At 53.0% G+C, this 23,106-nt stretch overlaps 1 protein-coding gene across 1 annotated transcript in view; it reads right to left on the bottom strand.

Moving 5' to 3' along the window:
* Positions 1-362: 362 nt before the first annotated feature.
* The window catches only part of HS3ST4 (heparan sulfate-glucosamine 3-sulfotransferase 4), a 57,807-nt gene continuing 35,063 nt past the window's right edge, over positions 363-23,106 (bottom strand). Inside the window, exon 2 of the mRNA XM_061473297.1 lies at positions 363-1,921. Within this exon, the coding sequence (XP_061329281.1) occupies positions 1,285-1,921 (637 nt within the window). The 3' untranslated portion in view covers positions 363-1,284. The remainder of the gene's footprint in view (positions 1,922-23,106) is intronic.

Genomic DNA, 23,106 nt, shown 5'->3' with positions numbered 1-23,106 from the left:
AAACAAAGCAAGCAGCCAGCAGCATTGGAGTGCCCTTAGAAATCACCCCTACGAGGGGAGCATTCAGCAACAGCAGCTCCGCATTTTCCCTGTTGCTCCCTCTCTCTGTTTTCCCTCAGTGATGGGGATGGGAACAGCGCTGCTGTGTCAGAGTGCTGCTGGCTGCTCTCCACTGGTTCCAGCGTGCAGCACTCACCACGTCGCTGGCGGATCCAGCTGGGATCCGGGTTTATTCTACAGCTATCAGCACTGCAAATTTGGTTGACTTGGCCGTTTCCAGTAGAAAACACACATTATCTGTGCAGAGCAGTGCTCTCCCTGGGAATCCATTGCTTCTCTGTAATTGTGAACTAAAGCTGTGCGGGCCCCTCTGTCACCGACAAGCAGGAGAGCTCTCGTTTTCAAGGTGCAAAGGGCAGTGCCAGAGGCCCCACAGCCAGCCCTGCCCAGGCCCTCGTTGGGGCTGTCCCCATGGCTCTGCCTGCAGGCACCCCGCCATTCCCACCAGGAACACCTGGCTCCAGACCTCGGAGCAGGGCACAGCACAGAGGAGGGGGGCTTGGGGAGGACCCAGGTCTGACCTCACTGAGCATCCCAGCAAAGAGGAAGGGCTCCCTTCCAGCAATGGGGATGCACCCATCAGTTGGAGGAGAATCAGGCCCAGGCGTTTTGTGGCACTTGGTAAACACTAGTTTTAGTGCAACAGGTAATTGGAACATCTGGTGCAAATGAAGTTTCTGTACATAGTTCCCCTGCAGCATAACTGGCTTTATTCCTTCCACACATAAACACCAGTGTGCATGTGAATGCACGAGCCTGGACTTCAACAGATCTGATGCTGCCGCTTGGGCAAAACTAGAAGCCAGGACAGAAGAAATCAAATCTAGGAGTTTGACCCCATGCTGCTGGGTTTTGGGCCACCCTCCTGCTCAGGCAGCCCTGCAGGAGCTGCTCCTGCCTTGCCTGGCTGCGAGGGGGAGCCAGCAGCGAAATGTGGGCACGAAGCATCCCAGCACCCCGAGGAGTCCCGCACCCTCTGCCTCCTTCCTCCCACCAGCCCCTGGCTTCTCATGGTCACAGTGGGGAGAGCCCAAGTGCGACCCGAGGTTTGGTGCCAATAAGGTTTCAGGGCTGGAAACATGGGGTGGCTTTGGCAGCAACCTTGACAGTGCAGGAGCCTTGCGCTCACGATGCTGAGCCTCCAGCCCTGGGTGAGTTTTGGGTCTCTAATGATGATTTACACCTCAAAAGAAAAGAGCATTTTTTGGTCCTGATTTTGTGGGTCTACTTATCACTCTCTTCCTGCTCCCACTGGAAATCCTGGCCTGTCATTTGGTAAAACATGACATTGAAGGGTTTGTAAAACTTCCGCAGTCTGTGGATGACATCTGGGTCTATTTTGGGGTGAGTTCGACCCTTGGACTTGCCCAAGCACCGGGGAGCACTGCTGTCCTCTGGCTTCTTTAGGCAGGGGAACCCCTTGGTTTTATTAAAATAAAAATGTTTCTCTGTCACAATCCTCTTGAGGCCTAAGAAGTCCTGGACCTTGGCCATTTCCCCAGCCGGGTCAGTGATGAGCCTCTCGCCACTGACAAAAAGGATCTGCGAGAGAGGGAAGTACTGGAGCCAGTTCTCCAAGTGCAGGGCATAGATCCCGATGCGGATGGCGCTCCAGGAGGCGTCGATCAGCCCCAGGGTCCGGTTCTTGAAGGCCAGCACCTCGAAGGTGGGGATCTCCGGCTTCTTGGAGAGCGTCTGCGTGTAGTCCGAGATGGCGCGGGTGACCGGGTTCCGCACCACCACGATCAGCTTCGTGTCCTTGGCCATGGAGTGAATGCGCCTGGGGGCCTCGTTGGTCACGAAGTAGCTGGGGGTCTTCTCCATGGTGATCTGCCCGTCCAGCGTCTTGGGCATCACGTTCCTGTGTGGAAGCAGAGGAGGGATGTTAGTGAAGGGCCGGGCATGGGGGGACACCCCGTGTCCCTCCTGCCCCGTGCAGGTGCTGCTGGGGCTGTCAGGAGGGGGGATGCTGTGTGCCTGAGGGCCCCAGTGACCAAAGCACTTCTGGCTTGGCTTCCTCTTGGACCCTGGACATGGTGGGGACCTGAAGCATTAAATCAGCCTCGGTAACACATTATACAGTCAATTCGCCATAGGCATATGTAGACAAAAGTTAATTGACAATAAACCTGTACAATACCTGTCTGTTCAGCAAGCCATCTGCTTCCATTTGCTCAATTAAGCCTATTCACTTCTGAGCCTTGTACCAGAGTGGTGCAGTTAGGATTACACAAGACCTTTTTGTTATGATGACATGCTTTTAAATGTCTCAGCTAATAAAACTTAATACAGAATAAGATCCCTTGCTTCTAGTACAATAATTAAATTTATTTACTATCTTGTATGTGAGAAAGAATGACTTTTTTTTATCTCTAATTCACATGCTCTGTCAATAATTAATTGCTGCTGGGTTTTGAGCTTCCTGTGCAAGCACTTTTATTAGCCAAAAGGAATTTGCCTACTGGATAAATTAGCATAGCAAGACTTTCCTGGATAGCATATTACCATACTGTAAAATGAAACTGTGGCGAGATAGCATTTATATCTAAGAAAATGAAGAGGTAAATGCTCATCCCCGCTGCCCCCAGTTAAAGATTATCATAGCAAGCGGGAAGGTATTAAGTGATGTCCCTGGCAAGAGCATTAGAGCCTCTTTCACACCTCCTGAGGGTGCTGGAGATGCTGGAGAGTGGTGCCAGGAGCCAAGCTCCGGCTTTGCATGTGCCATGGCCATGAACTGCCCGCTTCTTAACTGAGTTACAGCAGTATTTTTACCTTGAGCTCCCCAAGCGCTCCTGCATGGGCGCAGCCCCACAACCCCTGTTTGTTTAACCTGTTGTTGGCTGGTTTGCCCTGCAGATGGGGTGCCTGGGAGGCAGGAGGAGGAGCAGTGTCACTGCTCCGGGAAGCACTGGTAGCACTGGCCAGGTCTCCTGCAGGAGGCACAGAGGATGGCGATGCTCGGGGTCTTACAGGATTATCCCTTCGCATTGCGACTATTTTTAGTACAAACATACGGTGAGGGAACAATGTGAGCAGGCTGGAAATGGTTCTGTAAGAGCACCTTGGGCACCGGCGGCCGCGGTGATGCTGACGTCAAACGGCTGAGCCCTGGGAAACAGCCATTTCAGGAATTACACAGCTTGAGTGAGGCTAGGCCCAGCTGGGTCTGACTGCCAGCCTTGCCTCCTCTGTGTGACTGCTGCCCAGCCCAAGGGAAGGGGCTTGGTGCTGCCACAGGGCTGCTCGTGCCACCAGCACTTTGGAGTGAAGATGCCAGCAGCATCCTGGCGTCCTGCAGTCACCTCTTCCCTGTTAAAATACCTCTCTCTGCGTCCTGGCAATGGGGCTGTGCTGGGAGCAGGGCTGCAGGGCTCCGGCTCACCCCTGCCAGCACACCCATGGCCAGGACCTCCAGCATCATGTCCCATCGGAGCTGCCCTCTGGAAGTGGCAGGCGGGTGTCTGTGCTCTGGGTGAGCACTGCCACAGCCTGAGCCCCAGTCCCTGCCCCGACGAGCTGCCAGGACAGTGGGAGCCTGCGGGGAGCAGCAGCCAGTGCCTGCGGCTGTCCTTGGGGCTGGGAGAACATGTGGAGGAGTGAGGCAGAGAACTGAGGCCAGGGAATAGAGATGCTTCTAATCCAGTGACTTTGCCCAGGGCGCTCCGAGAACAGGTTTCTATTGAACCATTAATTACCAAAATCAATGTGTTCCTTGCTCCACAAAATAGTTATTTTATCATCAGTTATAGCTAGCAATTTGTGTGCATTTCCTTCTTAACGGGTTCTATCACAAACTGCAGACCACACTTTACGGTGCTGCTTGCTGTCCTGTGCTAACAGCCAGAGCATATCCCTAGTGCCGGTGCTGGCAGTCTGCAGGGACACAGGTACCACATGCTAGGTAGTGGCTGGGGGTTTTCTGGTCAGGTGCCTCTCCTTGACACTCGTGAGTAATGGGAGCTCCTAAGGAAGGACCAAGGATCTCTCAATCTCAGTGGATTACTCTGCCTGTGCTCCTTTCCTCCTGATTTCTGCCACTGAAGATCTAATGAAGTTCCAAAGCAGAAAGTGTTAACACTGCTTCCCAATCTCTGTAGTTAGTAGCAACTCTAGATGCAGTTAACAGGCACATTAACATGCACAAAGGTGTCCAGTCCCGCTGGACCCGTCTCTGCTCGAAGACATCAAGCAGCAACAAGGTCCATTAATTCATCCTGCAGGGCTCAGGCAGTGTTTCTCCTTTGTGCTCTGTAGTCACTGCTGGCCTGCTCTGAGAGGATGGGAGAATAGAGCTTACCGCCTTCTCTCTTTACCCCAATCTTCATTTTACAGCACGGTAAAGCCTGACAGTGCTGGACCAGCTCTGATGCTCCCTTTGATAGCTCCCAACAGGAATACCGAGGGTCAGGGTTCACAGCAAGCTCTCCAGAGGCATCTCTTCCAGGCCAGAGGCATGTTTGATAATGAGCTGATAATGAGGGTGAAACTGGGCACCTGGGGCTGTCCCTACTGCTGCTGCTGGGAGCTTGGATCAGCACTGTGACAGGAGGGTCAAATGGGTGCCGTGGGATCACTGAGCCTGTGGTAGGTGGCACTGTGGGGAGTGGGGAGAGGCAGCTCTGATTTTTGACTGAAGAGGGCATCAGCTGAGACAGCAGCAGCCCGGATAAAGCAGAAGGAGCAGTTTGCAAAGTTCTTCTACCTTGCAAATGGAGCTGGACTGCCAGGCGAGCACCAGTCCCCCGTGGTGTTTAATTACCCGGTCACCCGCACGCTGTTTGTGCTGCCTCAGACAGGATAAGCTGTTTTCCTGAGCAGAAGGAGGGACCAGCAGAGGCAGAAGTGTCTGGTGTGTGCTCCTCTGCGTCAAACACAGGCTGTCCAAGTGTCAAAATGGGGCGAATACGCTAAAAGCTCTCCGGGATTAGGAGCGAGGGACTCCCAGACAGGAGGGCTCAAGGGGACCGTGGCTGTCACCAGCCCTGACCCTCTGCATGGCACAGGCAGCTCTGCCCTGGCCTCACAGCACTGCCTCCACCAGCACAACTGCTCTGCCCTGGGAGCTGGGGGAACGGGGGCTCCGGGTTAGTTAACACCTCTCACCGGTACCCAGCGCCTCTGCTGCAGCGTGAACCGGGCTGGCCGCAGCCACTGCCTGATGGGTTTCTGTAACACACCCTTGAGCCTGGTCTCTCTGCCAGCTGACAAGATGCTGCTCTGCAAGTAAGTGCCTGTGGGCTCTAAAAGTAAAAGCTCGGCGCAAACGGGGACTGGCTGGGCCCTGCCCCTTGTGCCCATGCTCTGGCTGTGCAATCAGAGGGTGTTACTGGTGGCATTTGTGCTTCATTTGCTCCTACTCCCCCCCGACCAGCACCTCCCTGGCACTTGGAGCCTCTTGGTGCCCAGAGACGTGGCACTTTACCTACACAAGTCTTCACTTGCTCTGCATCATGGATTGTGCCTGTGGTCTCTAGGGTTTTAGATGGCAGTGCTTCAAAAGAGACGAAACCACTCAGAGTTCAGAGGCAGTTCTGCTCTCTTCTCACCCCTGCTGCTGCTCCAGCCCATCCCAGCACTGGCCAGGGCTGGGTGACAGGAGCAGGGTCCTGTCCTGCAGGCACTGCCATGCTCCAGCTGCCCCTTCACAGGCACTTCTGTAAACAAGGATTTTGGTCCCCTCTGCTCTATGGTCAGGGCAACATGATTGTCTTGCCTTTCATATTGTACTTACTGAGTTTTGCCTTTAAATTATGGTTTCAATAAACTATTGCAAAAAAAAAAAAACAAACCTCTAAGCCCTTTCCCTGTAGTGGGGATGCTTCAGACAAGACACTGGAAGCAAGCTGTAGTGGCTGATGCTGGAGTATAAAACAAACACACCAGGGGTTTATAAAAGAAGCACGAACAAACTATTAATTACAACAGCCCCTTCAGATGATGTTATCACACCAAACAGGAGCCAAGGAATTGCAGAGCTAATAACCTGAAAGTGTTGCCACATTTACAGACCCCGTTTAACTCCATGCACAATAAAGACAAATGGATAGAGAGGCTGGCACTGAGGAGAGACAGCAGGGAAGGAGCGATCAAGGAAAAGAGGAGGAAAAGCAAATTCAGCTCTTGCTGCACAGTTTTAAGGATAACACTGGGAGCTGCAACGTGTCCTTGAGACACCCCTGGCCCTGCAGAGCACCGCAACTGCCGCGGCTCTGGGATGTGCACACAGAAAAGCTTTTTCCCCAAGCTCTGCCCTGTTTCAGAGTTACTTTTAGGTGCTGCCCGTCCTGGGCAGGCACACGGGTGCCTTCCTGAGCTCCCACCGGGCACTGGCAACTGGAGCCTATCAGCACCAAGAGCCAGTGAGCCCCACACACATCCTGCCGTATCCATCCTGCCGCATGCACCCATGGCACTGCACGCATCCTGCTGCATCCATCCTGCCGCATGCAACCATCCCACTGCACCCATCCTGCTGCATGTGTACATCCCACCACACGCACCCATCCTGCTGCACACAGTAGCTGTTGCCAAGTGCACAGCAGAGAACAATGCACGGCATCGCCAGCTCCTGCTGCTGAGGGTAACAAGGGTGTTAAACCTGTAGCGGCCGAGACCCTGGAAGGGCAGGAATACTCCTCAGAGCAGTTAACCTTCCCAGAGCTGCTCGCACGTGCTCTGCCCTAATTGCACATGTGCTGACAGAGTGCCAACCAGCTCCAAGCACTCCTGCAGGATGCAATGCTCCTATTGCTCTCCTCTGGTGGCTGCTGCAGAGCAATTGCAGTGCTGGGACAAGGCTTTGCTCCTCGAGTGGACTCCATAGCCTCTTGGACACACTTTAGCTTCTCTTGCAGCATTCCTTTGCCTTCTGATGCTAGGCTGCTGACATGCTGCTGACCATGCCTGATGCACCTCTGCAGAGCAGTGCTGGAATGGGACACATCTGCTCATGGCTCTGCTCTGGTTTCTACTTACATCCCACCCCCTCCATCACCTCCCACCTGAAAAAAGGGGACAATGACAACAAGCCCCTGGAGGGAGCTCCACTACCCTCTGGCATCAACATCTCCATCACTCATTTGTGGGGATGGGCCTCATTTCTTCACGTTGGTAGCAGCATTCCTGTGCTGTGCCATGTCAAAATGAAACTTTATTGCCGCTCCTGGGCTTGGATCCAGAGCTGCCTGGTCCTCCAAGCAGTGATCAAATATGCATTACTGGGTGCTTGTGTGGGCTTTTGATATTTCACTCCTTTCGTGTTCATCCCCTGGTGCTGAGTTGGAGCAGAGCAGGACCAGGCTGGGGCCCTGCGTGCCCCAGCTCCTGCAGCAGGATGGGGACTCACTGCTTTGGCCCGTAAGTGCAACCCCACGGCTCCCGGCCTCCCCCGGCTCGTGGCAAAGGCCAGCTCGGAGCGCTCGTTGGGAGAAGTGCTGCAGTAATTGTTCTTAACCGCCGGCTTCAGAAAAGCTCTTTATTTTCAAAGGATACCTTTTATAAATCTGTGAATTTGCATGTTGCCAAAATCCCCTTGTGCTTTATTTAAATCCAGATTATCTTGTTTATTCCTTCAGTCACAGCTGTCATTTATCTCTGTGTAGGCAGCCTGCTCACGGTGCTGCAGGTTTCCCGCAATCCCACTCTAAAGGAGCCTTTGTTGGCTGGATTTTCATCTTCTTCGCAAGAGAAAAAAGTTCTCGGCAACTCCCAGGGCCGGGAGGAGCGGAGGAGGACTCTGAGTTGCACAACCGCTGCCCGAAAGAGGCAATGCCCGAGCACTGAGACAGTGTCACTGCCCATGGAGCTCGGCTCCGCTCCGCAGGGTGGAGCAAACATCTGCTTTTGTCTTCTGCGAAGGCAAACATGAAGTCATTTTCCCTTTTATTACTAACACATTCCAGTGTAGCTGCTCGAGCTGTCAGCTGTGACCTGCCAGTAATTCAGCAGCCGTGGGACATTGAAGGGGAGAGTGGCATTGCAGCCGCACGCTGCAGCGTGCATTAAAAGCAGAACCTATTTGCTGTAAGCTCCCAAGTCAAATCTCTTGTTGAATTTGTTCAAACATAAATTTACAGCTGAATTTACATAGGTTTAATGTTTTATAATCTTTTTGCTCTGTGAATCTATATTCAAGACTGAGTGCATTAGCTTAGAAATATTGTGCTTAACGCTGAAAATAATTTTAATCTCTCCAAAGTCCAATCCTTTGCACATCACTAAACCTCAGAATCCAATCCCTTCTAATAAGAGACACAAAACTTGCATCTGTTGCTGCCTAATAGATTCATACTGCTCTAATTCAAATGGCTTGCACATGTCTGTTAAAAATCATTAAACAAATTGTAAAGCACTTTCAGAAAAGCGGGTGCCAGATCAGGCTGGGGCTAAAGCAAAACAAATCTCCCCCAGGGACTTACTGAGAGAGTTTAGTGGTTTGGAAGCTGGTGGCTGTGGGAGAAGGGGATGAACCACCCTTCTCTGTGCCTTGAGCCCTACTCGTGCGGACTTAATACCCCAAATTGAGGGCTGCCTGGGTCTCTTGGTTTCCATCACCAATACAAGCAGCTTTCCCCACTCCCAAAGGTTGCAAAGCCATTTGGTGTCCATGCAGAACACTCTCACGAGGGGCAGGTTGAGATCCAAGGGCACTGCCTTGCTCCATGCCAGCCACATCCCTGCTGAGGTCCTCCCGTGCAGGACTCAGGAGCTCAGGACACAGCAGCCAGAGCAGGAGCAGCCCCAGCTCTCACTGCAGCCAGGGAATAAGGATCAGCCAGGGCTTGGGAGCATCTCACTGCCCTGTAGCAGGGCCAAGCATGGGGCTGCACTGCCCTTCGGGGCCACAGGGTCCCTTCAGGGCCGCCTGGACCATCCCTGGACAGCAGCATCAGGATGGATGGAGAAGGGCCCAGTGTTGCCATACCAACGCAGGTGCTGACTAACTGCAGGCTGATCTGATCCCAACGGAAGCATCGAGTTGCTATGGTAACCGAGATGCCAAATTGGAGATGGTGCCAATAGCAAAGTTATCCAAACAGAGGCAAGTGTGTGCAGCAGGGCCTGGCCCCAGCCCTGCTGAGCTCCTCCTGGGCAGATGCACAGCTTGGGACACTGCGGAGCCTTGGCTGCCTCCCAGGACTCCCATTCCATGGGGCTCTCCTACTCCTCCACCCCTGCTTCCCTCACGGACATGGCCAGAGGGGTCTGTGCCTCTCATTGCAACAAATCCCAGTGGGGCTTCCACATGGAGGAAGGATGCCGCCTGCGAGCATCATCTGAGGCACTCTCCCAGACACTGAGGAAAATGCCCTTGGAGCACAGTCTATTTCTAATGTGATTTTTCATCATCTCGCCCAGTCTGGAGTCCAGCAATGGTGGTGAAAGGGATTCTGTGTCTCCACAAAATGCAAAATCTTTAACAGCGCATTGGCGTGTTTTTAGGTTGGCCTGGATAAGAAGTTGCTCCTGAGAGCCCACTATTGATTCTGTCAGAGATTCAAAGGTTTTATAGGCATCGCTCAGGATCTCTTTAGCATTTGTACCTTCTTAATGGCTCTCATTGCCAATAGGATTGAAAACATCCCCCTGCTCACTGGGAAGTGGCTGAATCCATGCCAGGAGACAGAGCTACTGCCACTGGAGCGTGGCCGCCCTCCATGGCCAGCAGACAAGCGTCCCAGCAGCCCTGGGCACGGAACACATCCATGGCTCCTCTGATGGAGGTGGAGGAGATACCGGGGGTAGGGACCGAGGCGGGTGCACCTCACTCAGGAAGGCTCCTCTCCTCCTACCACTCTGCAACTAAATCAGTGGGCAGGTGGCTGAGTAGCAGACAAAAATATAAATATGCTCTGATTTCACTGGGACCATCTGGCTCATGCATGATAGGCGGGTAAGAATGCTATAATCATGGAGCAGAGAACTAAGCTGATCCATTAAAGTCTTTTAGCTGAAGCAACTATGGAACCTGTATTAATCCAGCAACGCTTTGTGAACAAACATCACAAGGTTAGATCCATTCAGTTGCAATTAAAAATAACCCTGGCTGTTCAGGCTGGCTTGGATAGCTATTACAGCACTATGCTCCCCAAAGGCTCTCACGTATATAGAGTGTTGATGCTCACACAATGCAATCTGAAATTATGATCTTAATGCTAAATCTTGCTTTCTTCTGTTCTTTCCTCAAGTGGATCTCCTCTGGGATACGGCTGTTGCCTTGTGCTGAAATCCCTTTGCCCATCTGACTGCACAGCTCACACGCAAATTGGAGTGTCTCAGATAGACAGTGCTGCTGTGGTTTTACTGCCTTCTTCACGGGGGTGCCCTTAATCACCCCCTTCCTCCCCAGCAGCCAAGGTGAATGCACAGGGCTGTACTCACTGCCCTGGCCTGGCCTAGCAGCTCTCCTAGGAGCAGCCCCCGGAGCTCTGCAAGCTCCTGGCACAGTGGGAGGCACTCGGCACATCTGCACTGGCACACAGCACCTCAGGGGCTCACAGCCACGGCCCTCAGCACCACATGGCTTTGGCTGTGCAAAGCCATCTCAGCGCCGAGGATGAAGACGTGTGCTGTGTCACATTGTTCTACCGGGGATAAATTTGGCCCAGACTCTCCAATTTTAGCGTATGATTTATTGCTGGTCAGTGCTGAGCCATGAAACAGCTTGTGAAAAAGGCTGGAAATGCCTGTTCCTAACCCCACTGCAGTCAACGCTGTTTTGACTAAGCCTCGCTACTGTTCTCTACAGCAGCACTGTGATCCTATTCTCTGGGAATCTCTCAGTGTCATCTCCCAGGTTTAATTGCTGTATTAATCACAGTTACAGCTAAGCAGCACTGGTGAGTGCCCTGCCTCGCACACGCTGGAACAGGGACTCCCTGGCAGAGCCTGCCTCCTCTGACTGAGGATGTGCAAGTCAAAGAGGTCTGTTCTAAGACCAGGCTTCCCTTCAGCGTATGAGTACAAGTCCCTTGAGTGAGCTCATTCATTTTCCACTGTCACAGGAGAAGGGAAAAGACCTGGATGCCCGTGACTACGTGTAAATCCTAGGGCTGAGCAAGCAGCCAACCCAGAAAGCAGCCCACCCGCCCCAAAGACTGTGCGAACCACATCGAGCTCCACACTCGAGACGGGTCTTGCAGGCAGTTTGGGGAGCAAACAGCAGGTATTTAATGAGCAAATACAAACTCGCTGAAAAACTGGGGTGTCCCAATACCTGCGTCTCAGTCACAGGCAGCTTGCTCTGCAAAGCGGGTCCTCCAAAGGCTGGGGATGCTCCCGTTTCTCCCAGCACACCCACAGGTAAAAGAGGCTTAAAGTGCATGGAATGCTGACGCACGTGTTGAATGGTGCCTGCAGGACAGAAGTCTTCTCCAAAACAGCAGGCCCAGTGCACCTTCTGGCAGCAGCCCAGGGCAGAGCTGCCATTCCCACTTGCTTGGGAAGAGCTTTTCCCAAGGTGGAGCTGGCCTCAGACGTGCACCAGCCAGGCCCCTCTGCCCCGAGCAGACCGGCAAGACAGCCCGGCACCCCTGCAGAAGTGCTTCCATCCAGCGCTGCCAGCCCTTGCTGGTTGCTAAGTAGTATCTGTGGAAGTTTCAGGACTGTTAATAATACATGCCATTGATGTTGCAGGCTATGGTTCCTGGAAAAGCCAGTTTGAGATGGAAAATATACAGCTGAGGAAGGATGTTACAAACAGTCCAGTCCACTTTAAATACTGGTTTGACTCAGCTGGGTGGTTCAAACCATTCCTGTTTCCCAAAGACGGTCCCATCCTGAGAAGGAACACCATGAAACTAGACTATTAAAATGTATTAGTCTGGAGCTACACATCATGAGGAGTTCTTTTTCATCTTCTGGAGAATTTACTTCTACCAGGAAAAACACCCTGACAATAATGGCTGCCTAAGTGAAAGCACTGCTGCTGTATCATGCTAAAAGCTTTTCAGGGAAAAACAGTAAATAAATTCCACTCTTCAGATGTATCTGGATGTTATCCTAACACAGTGCCAGAGTAATAGACGAGCCATCAACAGCTAAAAGGCTGGGAATTGTTATGGAGGGACAACAGAGGAGCAGTACCTGCAGAACAGTTGAATAACAGAAGTAATTGTGCACATCCCGCTGCCGACTTCTTGCCCCGCTGGCAGCTGGGAAAAGGAGATGGACTCTAACCCAAGTGGCACAGAAAGGTCTGATATGAAACCACTGGTACCGGCTGGGCAGGGGCCAGCAGACAGCCCTGAGCTCAGCCCTTCTGCAGCTTCAAACCCTCATGAGTCCTTGTTCAAATTCAGCTGTAGACAAGATGGGTCCATGCAGGGCCACTGGTGCCGCAGATAGAGCGGCTGAATGCAGGGGGACAGGGACAAGGAGGATGGGATCCCACAGGGAGGGGACAGCAGATGCTGGAGGTAGCAAAGCCAGTCCCAAATCCCTCCACATACACACCAGGTGGCCAGATCTTCCCGATTGCACCAACCTCCCCTGTCCAAAACACAACATCCCACCTTTTAATCTACAGTGGGGGAGGTCTGCATCCTGGCGTCCAGCACTTGCCCTGGGCAGAGCTCCATTGCTCTCCCTCGCCATCACCAGGCAGTGCTGAACACTGCTGCCCTGTCCCCCTTCACTGCCTCTTCCCTGCAGCTCCTGATGTGTCCCACTCTGTGCCATAGCCAGCCTGGCTGTGTCAGCTCCCAGGTCCCCAGAGCAACCTGGAGGCATTGAGAAGGGGCACTGCACTGCCTTGGTCCCAGCCTCAGAGAAGCCCCACGGCAGCCAAGGCAAACCCCAAGTGATTGCCAAGCACCACACAGGTCTGAGACTCCTTTTTCCCACCCCGGAGCTGCTCTTCACTGCAGAGGGCACAGCTATTTATTATTTGCTTCTGCCGATTATTTTGGGGTTTAAGTTCATTTATTATGTATGCAAAAATGGTAATACACTGGCATCTGAATGTCTTTTAGGCATACAATATCCTTATTATTCAAAATGCTTTTTCCTCCATAATTGAACGGTTTACCTTATTATTACTTTATGTTAATGACCCAGCATTTCCATTTTTCTATAGGATGCTTAATTGTAAGCAAAGTGCAATCAGAATCAGAGATGCCATCTGTAATTGACAGCATCATAATAACAGTGAGCATTGCAGGAACAAAGTACCAAAATAAACAGCAGTGGAGAGAGGGTCCTCTGAAAACACCCGGGAAGCTGCTCCGGGCTGGGACAGAGCCCGGCCGTACAGGCTCCTCACCCTCGGCAGTGACAGTTTGGGCATTAACACAGATCGAGTGCTATTTATATCAGTTTGTACATTTAATCAGTTTTTTTGCAGTTTTCAGCGAGATGTGAACTATATCCCTGTCCAAGGCATTTGGTTCAAATCAGCTGAGACAGAGAATAATCAAGATTTATGATTCTCATTCTGACTTGGATCACACAGTCAGTGCAATCGGTACAGCAGAGCTTCCTCTCCGAGCCCAACTGACATCCCTTCACTCTCCCTCGCAGCAGTGATTTAACGTCCATCTCGGGAGCTGTCAGAAGCTGCTGCAGCTCCAGATAACGGCAGCTCCCGGCTTCTCCCCTCTCCCCACCGCCCACTGCCGCCCGCTCCCCTCCCACCCAGCCAGGGGCTACTTGGCAGAAATCAGTAAAATAGCAATTGCCAAATAAAAGGGATTTCATCTTGTTTTACCTCTCAGTACAGCTTAGGGCAGCCAGAAGGTGTAGCCTGTGGCGTGTCTAACCTTTTCTACATGGAGCATCCTTGCTTGGGGAACAGCATCGCAGATCCTGCACAAGCCTCCAGCGCCCCAGGTCTCCTGCCCTGCTGCGAGTGGAAGGGGCTGGGGACGGAGCAAGTCCTGGTCTGCAGCAGGGAAGGGCCCAGGAATGGCTCAGGAGGCAGCTTCCAGCAGCAGAAAGTGTTGTCAGTGCTTGCAGCAGACAGCTCTATTTCCAGGGGCTCAGCACCGGTCCAGGGAGCCGGAGCTGGGCTCTCCAAGACCTCAGCTGGGAAGCAAATGTTTAGATAAAAATTAAATGATCCAAAAGCAACTCTATTAAGAGCAGCCAGGTGATGGGAGCACAGTGGTGGCAGGGCTGCTTCCAAGCCGTTTGCAGGCAGCCATGCCATGCACTGCAGGCTGGCTGTGGCGTGCTGGCCTCGGCTGCCAGGATGCTGCGGTGGGTTCTTCCCTGGGCATCTGCTCCTGTCAGTGCAGGATGGGCACGAGCCCGGGCCAGGCAGCTCAGTGATAGCAGCGGAGGAGGCATCTGGTACATCAAGTGCTTTTGTGCCTGGAGAGACCCTGGAGGCTACGTCCACATCACACACAGAGCCGGGCAGGATCCCTCCCTGGGCACCACAGCCCAAGCACCCCCAGGATAAGCCCCATCTCCTAGGTCTGGCTCATGACAAGAGAGCACCACAACCCCAGAAGGAGGCTCAGCAGGGTCGGTGGAATAACTGGGGTGATGGGGGCTCTGCTTTGACTGCAGCAGGGGAGGGCAGCTTTCGCTGTGCACACCCTCAATACAAAGGCAGAGAAAGAGGCCCACCAGCAAAGGAAAATAAAGGCTGTTTTCTTGCACTGCGGAGGTCAGTACAGGTGCCTGCTAATGTTTTGTTTTCTTCAACGTTTGTTTAGCCATCTTCTCCCCATACACACTATGTGCAGCACAGCTTAGATTAGGCCAGGACTCTGTTAAATTCACATATGCAGTATAACATTCAAGTAAGTGAAAAAACAGACTGCTGCCATCCCAGTCAATAGAGTAAACAACTCCTGGTTTGGATAAACAGAATTACTAGTGCTGCAGAGCCCTGGGCAGCACTGCACCCTCCGATTAGTGTAAATGCTAAACACAAACCAATTAACACTCTCTAAGTCTGCTTATCTCATGTCACTTAGTGCTAAAATAAAGCCTAACACTAAATACACATATTGATTTAGCCATTAAATCCAGCATCACTCAAAATAGCTCATTATATTACTGAGAAACAAATAAAGTCACCTTAATTTTCAGAACCTACTGTATTATGAACAATGACTTAATTGCTCCATCCAGCACCAGGGACTTAGCGCTGATACTGAGGAGAGCCTGATACTACTTGGCTTGAAAATGAAACCAAGTAGGACCAGAGGCAGAGGGGACAAGAGGACAGCCCTGTGCCACCCATGGCAGCCTCACTGCAGAGACACTCGACATCCCCCCCACCGTGCTGTGCCATCAGCTCAAAGAGCCAAGACATAAACGTGACCCCTGGGCAGAACACTACTGCTGGTACCAGACACCGGTCCTGGGCATCCATTAGCTCCTCTAAGGAAGAGGATGAGACTCACCACAGTCCTGTCAAATGCTCCGTGCTGCTGGTGCCACTTGCTACAGCACAGCCAACACTGACAAAGCACCAGACTCAGTCCTGAGGAACCAAAGCTGCTTTGGCTTTGCTGGGGGTTTATATGCCTGTTAATTTAGGGACTATTGGAAGCTGGTGTGTGGGAAGTCGGTGATGGGAAGAGCCCGGCTGTCAGCATCCTGCCCTGAGGAAGACCGGGAGCAGGCAGGGATAGGGGGTGGGTGGTGTTTACATTCCTGATTACAAGAGCTCGTTCTGGCTTTGGTCCTTCTGCAGGCAAGGTTAATGGGATGTGAGAGCCCACAGCTGCCACAGCACCAAGTGAGGAGGACAGACAAGGGCCAGCAGTATTAACCAGCCAGGAGTGATGCAAAAAACTGGTTATCTCAAGCTGTTTGGAGGCACGGATTAAAAATAAATCTTCCTGAGTTTAATATTCTGCCAGTCAGCTCCTTTTTGTAGGTGGAATCTATTAAAAAATTATCTTTCTGCTAAAATGCTAAAGTATTTCTGACATTTAACAGCTTGCTTTAAGCAAAAAAGTGCAATAAATACATGGGAGAGCTAAACTGGCTCCAGCGCACCCAGCACCCAGCCCGTCATGAACAAGCAATGCAGTGCCAGCCCACCAGTGACTCCCGCAGACCCTGGCTGCCCAAACAATGGTGTATCTACTCCAGTCTCCCTGTTCACCCAGGGTACCTGGGAAGTTCCCACCAGGATCCAGCAGCAGAACAAAACCAGACAGAAACTGAACGTTTAGACCCTAGGGTACCAGGGGAACGTGTGCTGTAATTTGGCCTCTGTACTTTGAGGTACTTGGTTTGCTGCAAGATGCAGAAGGAGCTGCTTGGCAATGTAGTCTTCTCAATAAAAATTAATGCTTTAACAAGAAGCCAAATAGCTACAGCTAATGTACTTCTGAATGAGATCTAAATTTTATTCATAAGCATCAGTGTCAGGACTAAAATAACAGTTTTATGGACACTATGAGCATAAACAGCTCTGCTGATTCAAAAACAGAAACTGCACTTCTGAATGAATCGACTCATTCATTTGGAACAAAAGCATCATTTTAAATACATGCCTCAAATAAAAGAGAAAGCCAGAGACAATATTCTTCTCATGAGCCTGCTTCCAAGAAATGCACTGCAGAGAAGGGAAACAAGCTCCTGGCAAAGGGATGCTGATTGGGAATGTGCTGGGGAAAAGGAGCAGAGATCGCTCAGAAGCTGTCTGGGACACGGCTGGAGGGGGGGTTGGATTGCATTCCCCACCCCCTGAATCATCTATATGTGGAAAAGAATCTCAGATGGGGAAAAACAGGGCTGTGGTGCTGTGGAAGCAGCCCTGAGCTCCAGCATTCCTGACCTGCTGGCTCTGGTGCCTGTTGAAATGGCTTTTGTTCCTCTGGGCTGAATTGCACCATGTTTAGGTATTTCTCTAGAATCCTGAACACCAGGTATTGGGAAACCAGAATGAATTTAAAGAAAAAAGGATCCCACGCCTGTGGGCATCACTCACCAATGTGTAGGAGGATGCAAGGAACCTCTGAATGTCCCTCCACATGGATTTGCGAGGATGCAAGAACATCTGCATGCATGGCTGTATGCACACAGCCATAGTAATGGATGCAGGATGTATGATACGGCAGCAGCTACACTGAATTTGTGTCTTTGGAAAAACATAATACAGAGGAGATGACTGTTCCTTGCAGATGTTTCCAGTCACTGCTGGTCCCTGGTCTTCATGCTCTACCTCTGACTGTGCTGTTTGCCTTGCCTTCTCCCACTGTAACATGCTGTGGTGGGTCCAGGAGCTGATGGCCACAGCATGCATGGATGAAGGCAGCTTGAGCATATTCCTCAGTTTGGGACCCTTCCTGCTGCCTTACCTGTAATTTCCAGATGTGCTTTAAAGTGGCAGTGGCCTGGGCAGGGCCCTGTGGTACATTGCACAAAGGGCTCTCCATGAGCTTAGTCTGGATCTTGCTGTGAATATTGATAAGCACAGATAGCCACTGTGAGCCCAACAAAGCAGTTACCAGTGCAAGTTAAAAACAGTGCGAAAATGGGAAAATGTGGAGAGCTGTATAACTAACTACAAGGTTTTTAGAGAAATACATCTCGAAGAATGTGCTCATTACAGGCAGGAACGTCAGGCAGCTGTCAGGCACTGCTCTGACATAAAGAGAACTTGATCGACGTGCATGACAGGATGAGATAATGATGGTCATCTGGGCTGGTGGCAGTTCTTGTGCCTTGAGGCCTTAAACAGGGAGCTGTGCACCACAGCCAGCTCTGCCGGGTGAGGGCTGTGCTCCCGGGGCAGAGGAGCTGTGTCCAGGTGACAGCCACCGGGGTGGTTTGGCTGGGCAGGCGAGGTGGTGACACAGGGATGGGGCACACGGGAAGCTGAAGCCCTGAGCCTGCGCTGCTCATCCCCTGTGAGGAGCATCCTGTGGGAACGTGGGTCCTCCCAGCCACCCTGGCCAAACCCCACCAGGGACCTCGACAGGCATTGCGCCACGTCCTCTGATGGTGTCCTTGTGGAGGATGCTGAGAGCACCTCATCCCCCAGCACACGATGTGGCACAGGTCTGCGGGCTGTGGTGGGACCACGCTAGCCAGAAGCACTCCAGAGCTGGGTTGAAGACCACATTGTGCATTCAGTGAGGAGCCGTGAGCTGTCTGAGCTGCTAATGAAACCGCAACAGGCTCTGGGCAGTTTGCTTGCTTTACAAGGCCAATTAGGGGCTGTGCAAGAGGAAAACCGCCAGCGGCCGGCACCCCCCTGCTCTCACCCGATTCCTGCAAGTGAGAACAGGACTGAGGAACTGCTGTTGATACTGCAACAGCCCACGTGAAGAGATCCTCACCCAGTCCTGAGCAGACAGAGCTCCTGGCAGGATGCGGCCAAGCACAACCCTCCTGCCCTGGCAGACCCTGGTCTCCTGACAGAGATCCAGGGCAGCTCTCTGGGTGCCAGGAGCCCAGCTCTGCTGCTGAAGTGCTGCCTGTAACTGGGGTAATATATCTGTGGCCACAAATGAAAGATCAATATTTATTTAACACACACACACTACCCTTTAGAGGCCCTTAATTGTAAATTAATCATCATTAAGTGACAGTAATTGAACATGCTGAAAGCTGCGATCACGGCTCTCCCCACAGCGGGAGGCCCTGGCGCGGCTGCTGTGGCGGAGGGAGCGGGATGGAGGTGGGACGCTTGTGCTTTAGTGCTCCCTCAGGAACAGCAGCATCCTCCAGACTGGACACCCCACCATGGCCCCTGTGTCCAGCACAGGGGCTGAGGAATGTCAGGACTGAAGGGACTGTCCCAGGAGAAGAGCACTCCGGGGATGTGCTGCCGCCTGCCCTGGGACTGCAGGTGATCCCAGGCAGGGGAAGCACATGTTATGTTGTGTTATTATGTTGTGTTGTTATGTTATGTTACGTTATGCTATATGTTATGCTGTATGTTATATGTTATGTTATATGTTATGTTTGGTATGTTATATGTTATGTTATATGTTGTGTTTGGCATGTTATATGTTATGTTATGTTGTGTGTTATGTTATGCTATATGTTATGTTTGTTATGTATGTTTCTCACCGGCTCATGGTGTGCTCTCCACAGGAGGCATAGCTAACAGCAGGCTCCAAGCCCAGGGGAATGCCTTTCCCTGGGGAGGCAGAAGCTGCAGTTTGTTTCGTTCCTGATTTCACAGAAACATAAACCAGAACTGCAGGTGCCAGCTCCTCCTCCCTTGGCTCCGATAGCTCAGGGCCCTGCCATGGGGTGCTGTGGGAGAGCAGCGGGCAGAGGCTGCGGGAGATGCCTGGTCACCAGCAGCAGTGATTTGGAGCGTGCTGCTTTCAGAGGAACCCGCACACTGGAGGCTGTTGAGGCACTGGTGTGCTCCCCAGTCCGGGGGGCTGGAGGAGCTCTGCGTTTCTGTGTCACGGTGATGAAGCCACAGAACCCATCAGTCTGAGGTGGGGCGTGGAGGGAGCGCAGCAGGTCTCCGGTGCCAGCAGGCTGTGCAGGGTGAGCAGGCAGAAAGAAATGCAAATTCCCTTTCTGTAAGGACAACAGTGGCATGAGCCCCGACTGTATTAAAATGCAGAATTATTTCAGGGGCCTTTGTTTAGCTCAGAGCCTGGAGGTAATTTATGCACAAGGATGGAGCAGTGAGGGCTGTGCTCAGCTGCCTGGCACTGCCAGCATTCCTTGGCTCCCGCTCCTAGTGTGAAGGCTTTCCAGCTCTGGAAAGGGACAGCTGGGAAGCCCACAGTCCCCCTGCTTGTTCTTGCTGAAGAAGTTTTCCTGTCCCCACATCTCCTATGTACATCTGGGGACCAGACCTTTAACACAGAGGCTAATTAAATACTCTCTAATCAGGCTGGTCCACTGCTCCGCCATGCCTGCACCTTTCCCTCTCAGCATCCCTTTGCCTGCTGCTCTCCCTGCGGTTCCCTTAGGACAGGAGCAGGAACGTGGCCCCTTGGCACTCTGGCAGAGGAGCCGATTGAGCAGTGAGGACGTGGGCTCCCAGCTCCCTGCTCTGCACTGGGCGCGAGCTGCAGCTCTCCCATGGGAGCATTGACCCTGCAGCCACCAGGCTCAGCAGTGCCGCTGGGTCTGCCCCATGTGCACTCAGGATGTGCAGTTCATGGACTTTGCAGACCATTAATTCTGCTTGGATTTGGAGACCCGTAGCTGGCAATCTGAGCCACTGCAAGCTGTGACCAGAATCTGGGGCTTGGTTGGCCCTTCTGCAGCTTTGGCCTCTATATGTTGAAGAGAATTGGGCAGGAATTGGCAGAAGAAATCCCAGAACCTGGCATGGAGATGACAATTAGTTTCTTATGATGAAATAAAGCTCAGAGGGATGCAGTTAATTCACCCAAGTCAGGACTCCAGCATGCCCAGAGTAACCGTCCTGGTCCACAGCAGAGAGCTGGGCATTCCTGGAGGGACCTGGAGAGTGCGGAATGGGGCAGAGGCAGAGGCAGGCAGAGGGGAGAGGAAGATGCTGCCCCACGTCTCTGAAGGGCAGCAGCAAGCACAGTTACTGGTTGCCCGGCAGGGGGGGAAGCAGCACAGCCCAGGAGCACAAGGGGACACCAGGGCAGAGGTATCACAGCAGGCATCAGTGCCAAGCACTTCACCTCTGCCCAAACATCATTGCTAAGGCAAACAGAGGCTCCAGGAGCTTGCTGGCAGGAAGGTTTATTGAGATGAGATCTTTGCATCAGGCTGTGTGTTCTTGTTTTGTGGAGCTTAAACTATTTCCAGGATCAGGCTGGATTAAATCCTTGACTTGCACTGCCATCCAGGAAGTCTCGTCTGGGCTGATTTGCATTTTCATCTGCATACTAATGCCGGGCTTCTAATCAGCACGAAAACCTTCCCAGCTCATTGGTTCAAAGGTAAATGTCTGCAGCAGAGAGAGCATGGAGGAAGGCTTCAGACACGGCTCCACCAGAACCTTCCCCGGTGCTGCACATATGGGATTTGCTGTATCCTGACTGACAGAACATCAGGGGCTCTGCCGCCTAATCCCGATGTGCACGTCTGGCATTAGGATGTGCGCTGCTGGGGCTGTGTCTTGAGAATATTAGAGTGTGTTTGACGCAAGGTCTGGCTTCACTGAGCCAGGTTTATCACCTGATGAAAGCTGCTACACCCAGACATTACAAGCAGAGCAGAGGGCTGGCTGTCAGCAGGGGAGGGAGCTGGTGAATAAACCCAGAACCTCTGTAGAGAGCAGAGGCCCTGGCACTGGGAGCACGAGCTCGGTGCTGCTGGGGCATGGCCGGGAAGGAGCTGGAGAAGCCCCAAGGTGCGTGGAAGCGAAATGACCACGACCCCGCGTGCAAACGGGTCTGTGCCATGAGCAGCTCCGTTCCACCCAGCAGTGCTGCTGCAGGGCCTGCGTGTGCGCTGTCCTGCCCGAGGCAGCCGCCCCAGGCACCGCGTCCCACCGTGGCTCCCATGCTGCTAGCACAGGGCAGCATCGTGCCACCCCTGCCCTGCCCCGAGCTGGTGCACGCCCTGGTTCCGGCTGCCAGGGACAGCGCCAGGGGTCTGGTTCCAGAAGCCAAACACCGCATCCCCACGGAGTTTCCCAGAGGAAGCATTTCTCCTTCTGTACTTGAATGTTTCCTGACAGTTTCCATCAAATTGGGGTTACAGTGAAGCCGAGCCGAGGTCAGCCCGTCCTGCGCCAGAGGCAGACGTGCAGCCCCGCTGCGGCACCAGGAAATTAATCACCATGGCTAAGCTCCTTTCCTGCCACTGTGTCACAGCCCTGATGCCCTAATTGTGCTTGTTAAGAGGAGTGTCTTCCTTGCTCTCGCTCGGGGCTGCGGTCATTTCAGATAAGACAGAGTCCGGATCGATGCTGTTTGACAGGCGCTCCCAGCCAGGCAGTGCATGGGGTGCTGCTGCCCCTGAGCAGGAAACACGCACGGTGTGTGCCCTGGGCACTGCTCCAGGCATGGAGGACGCCTTCCTGGGGCTGAATGACCCAAATGTCCCAGCGCAGGCAGGGATGTGCCAAGCGTGGCAGCGCCAGGCGGCTCTGTGCTGCCGACCCTGCTGATCTGCAGCACTCACCCCACACAGCTTCTGCTGGGAAGGCTCCAGCCTCCTGGGGAAACCTGTTCATGGAGCCCGGAACAATAAACCCCAACACTGCCCCGGCCCTTCTGGAAAGGCCGTTATTCCTGTTTGACTCCTGCTCTTCGGAGGCTTTGCCACCGAGGGCTCCTGACAGCTCTGTCCTTTTGTTGCTGCACCAGCATGGGACAAAACCACCTGCACATTTAGCACCTACGGCATCGCAGGTAATCCTGTTAAGATGTTTCTGTGCTACCTGACTGGTCGCAAATACCTTGCTCTAAGGAAGAGCCGGCTCTGCAGGCTCCAGCTAGCGATGCTCAGTTCCAGTCTGGTCCCCAGAGCCTGTGGGCAGGGGCTCACACTGCTCCCCAGGAGATGGCTGGGGAGCAGTGGCCAGGCTCAGCACCCATGCTGGCCAATGGGCCACCAGACACCCAGCGGGGCAGGGACATCCTTCCCAAAGCCACTGCAGCCCCAGACTAAGTGACCCCGCTGCTGACTGGGTGCAGAGCTGCAGGTCCCAGCCATGGTACCCAGCCAAGGGGGCAGCCCTGACGGACCCCAGTTCCTGCCCCGTGCACACCCTGTGCCCCCGGAAAAAGCAGCCTTCGGGGCCAGAGCCAACCTAGGGGCAGCAGCATAACCTGCCTGCCTGAGCTGGAGCTCTGGGGCAGAGCAGCCTCCATCAGCTCCGACCTGCTCGGCAGCCTCACGCCGTGTGGACACATTTCAGACCAAACACATCTCCAGTTTGGGAGTGCTTGGGGACCAGCAGTGATGGATGGCAGTGACTGCTGCCCTGAGCAACCTGAGGCTCATATGGAGAGACGTCTCCTTCCTGTTAGAGAAGAAAAAAGCCATAATCCACCCTAACTGCTGCTGTGATTTTGTTATCCATCACAGTGGCAGCTTATTTCTACCTGCCTGGGACTTGTTACTGCTCCAGAAGTGGGGGAGTGGGATGGCAGGGAAGCAGTGGGAGCACCTGATGGGTATCCTGTGATCCCAGCCAGAGCAGAGGGGCAGATGAAGCCAAGGGGG

Source organism: Pezoporus flaviventris, unplaced genomic scaffold (assembly GCF_033815535.1).
Source record: "Pezoporus flaviventris isolate CSIRO_AGI_PZ_B2104156 unplaced genomic scaffold, CSIRO_AGI_Pfla_v1 ptg000078l, whole genome shotgun sequence".
Taxonomy (NCBI): domain Eukaryota; kingdom Metazoa; phylum Chordata; class Aves; order Psittaciformes; family Psittacidae; genus Pezoporus; species Pezoporus flaviventris.
The sequence above is the reverse complement of the archived record's forward strand: the minus strand, read 5'-3'. Positions and strand labels throughout refer to the sequence as shown.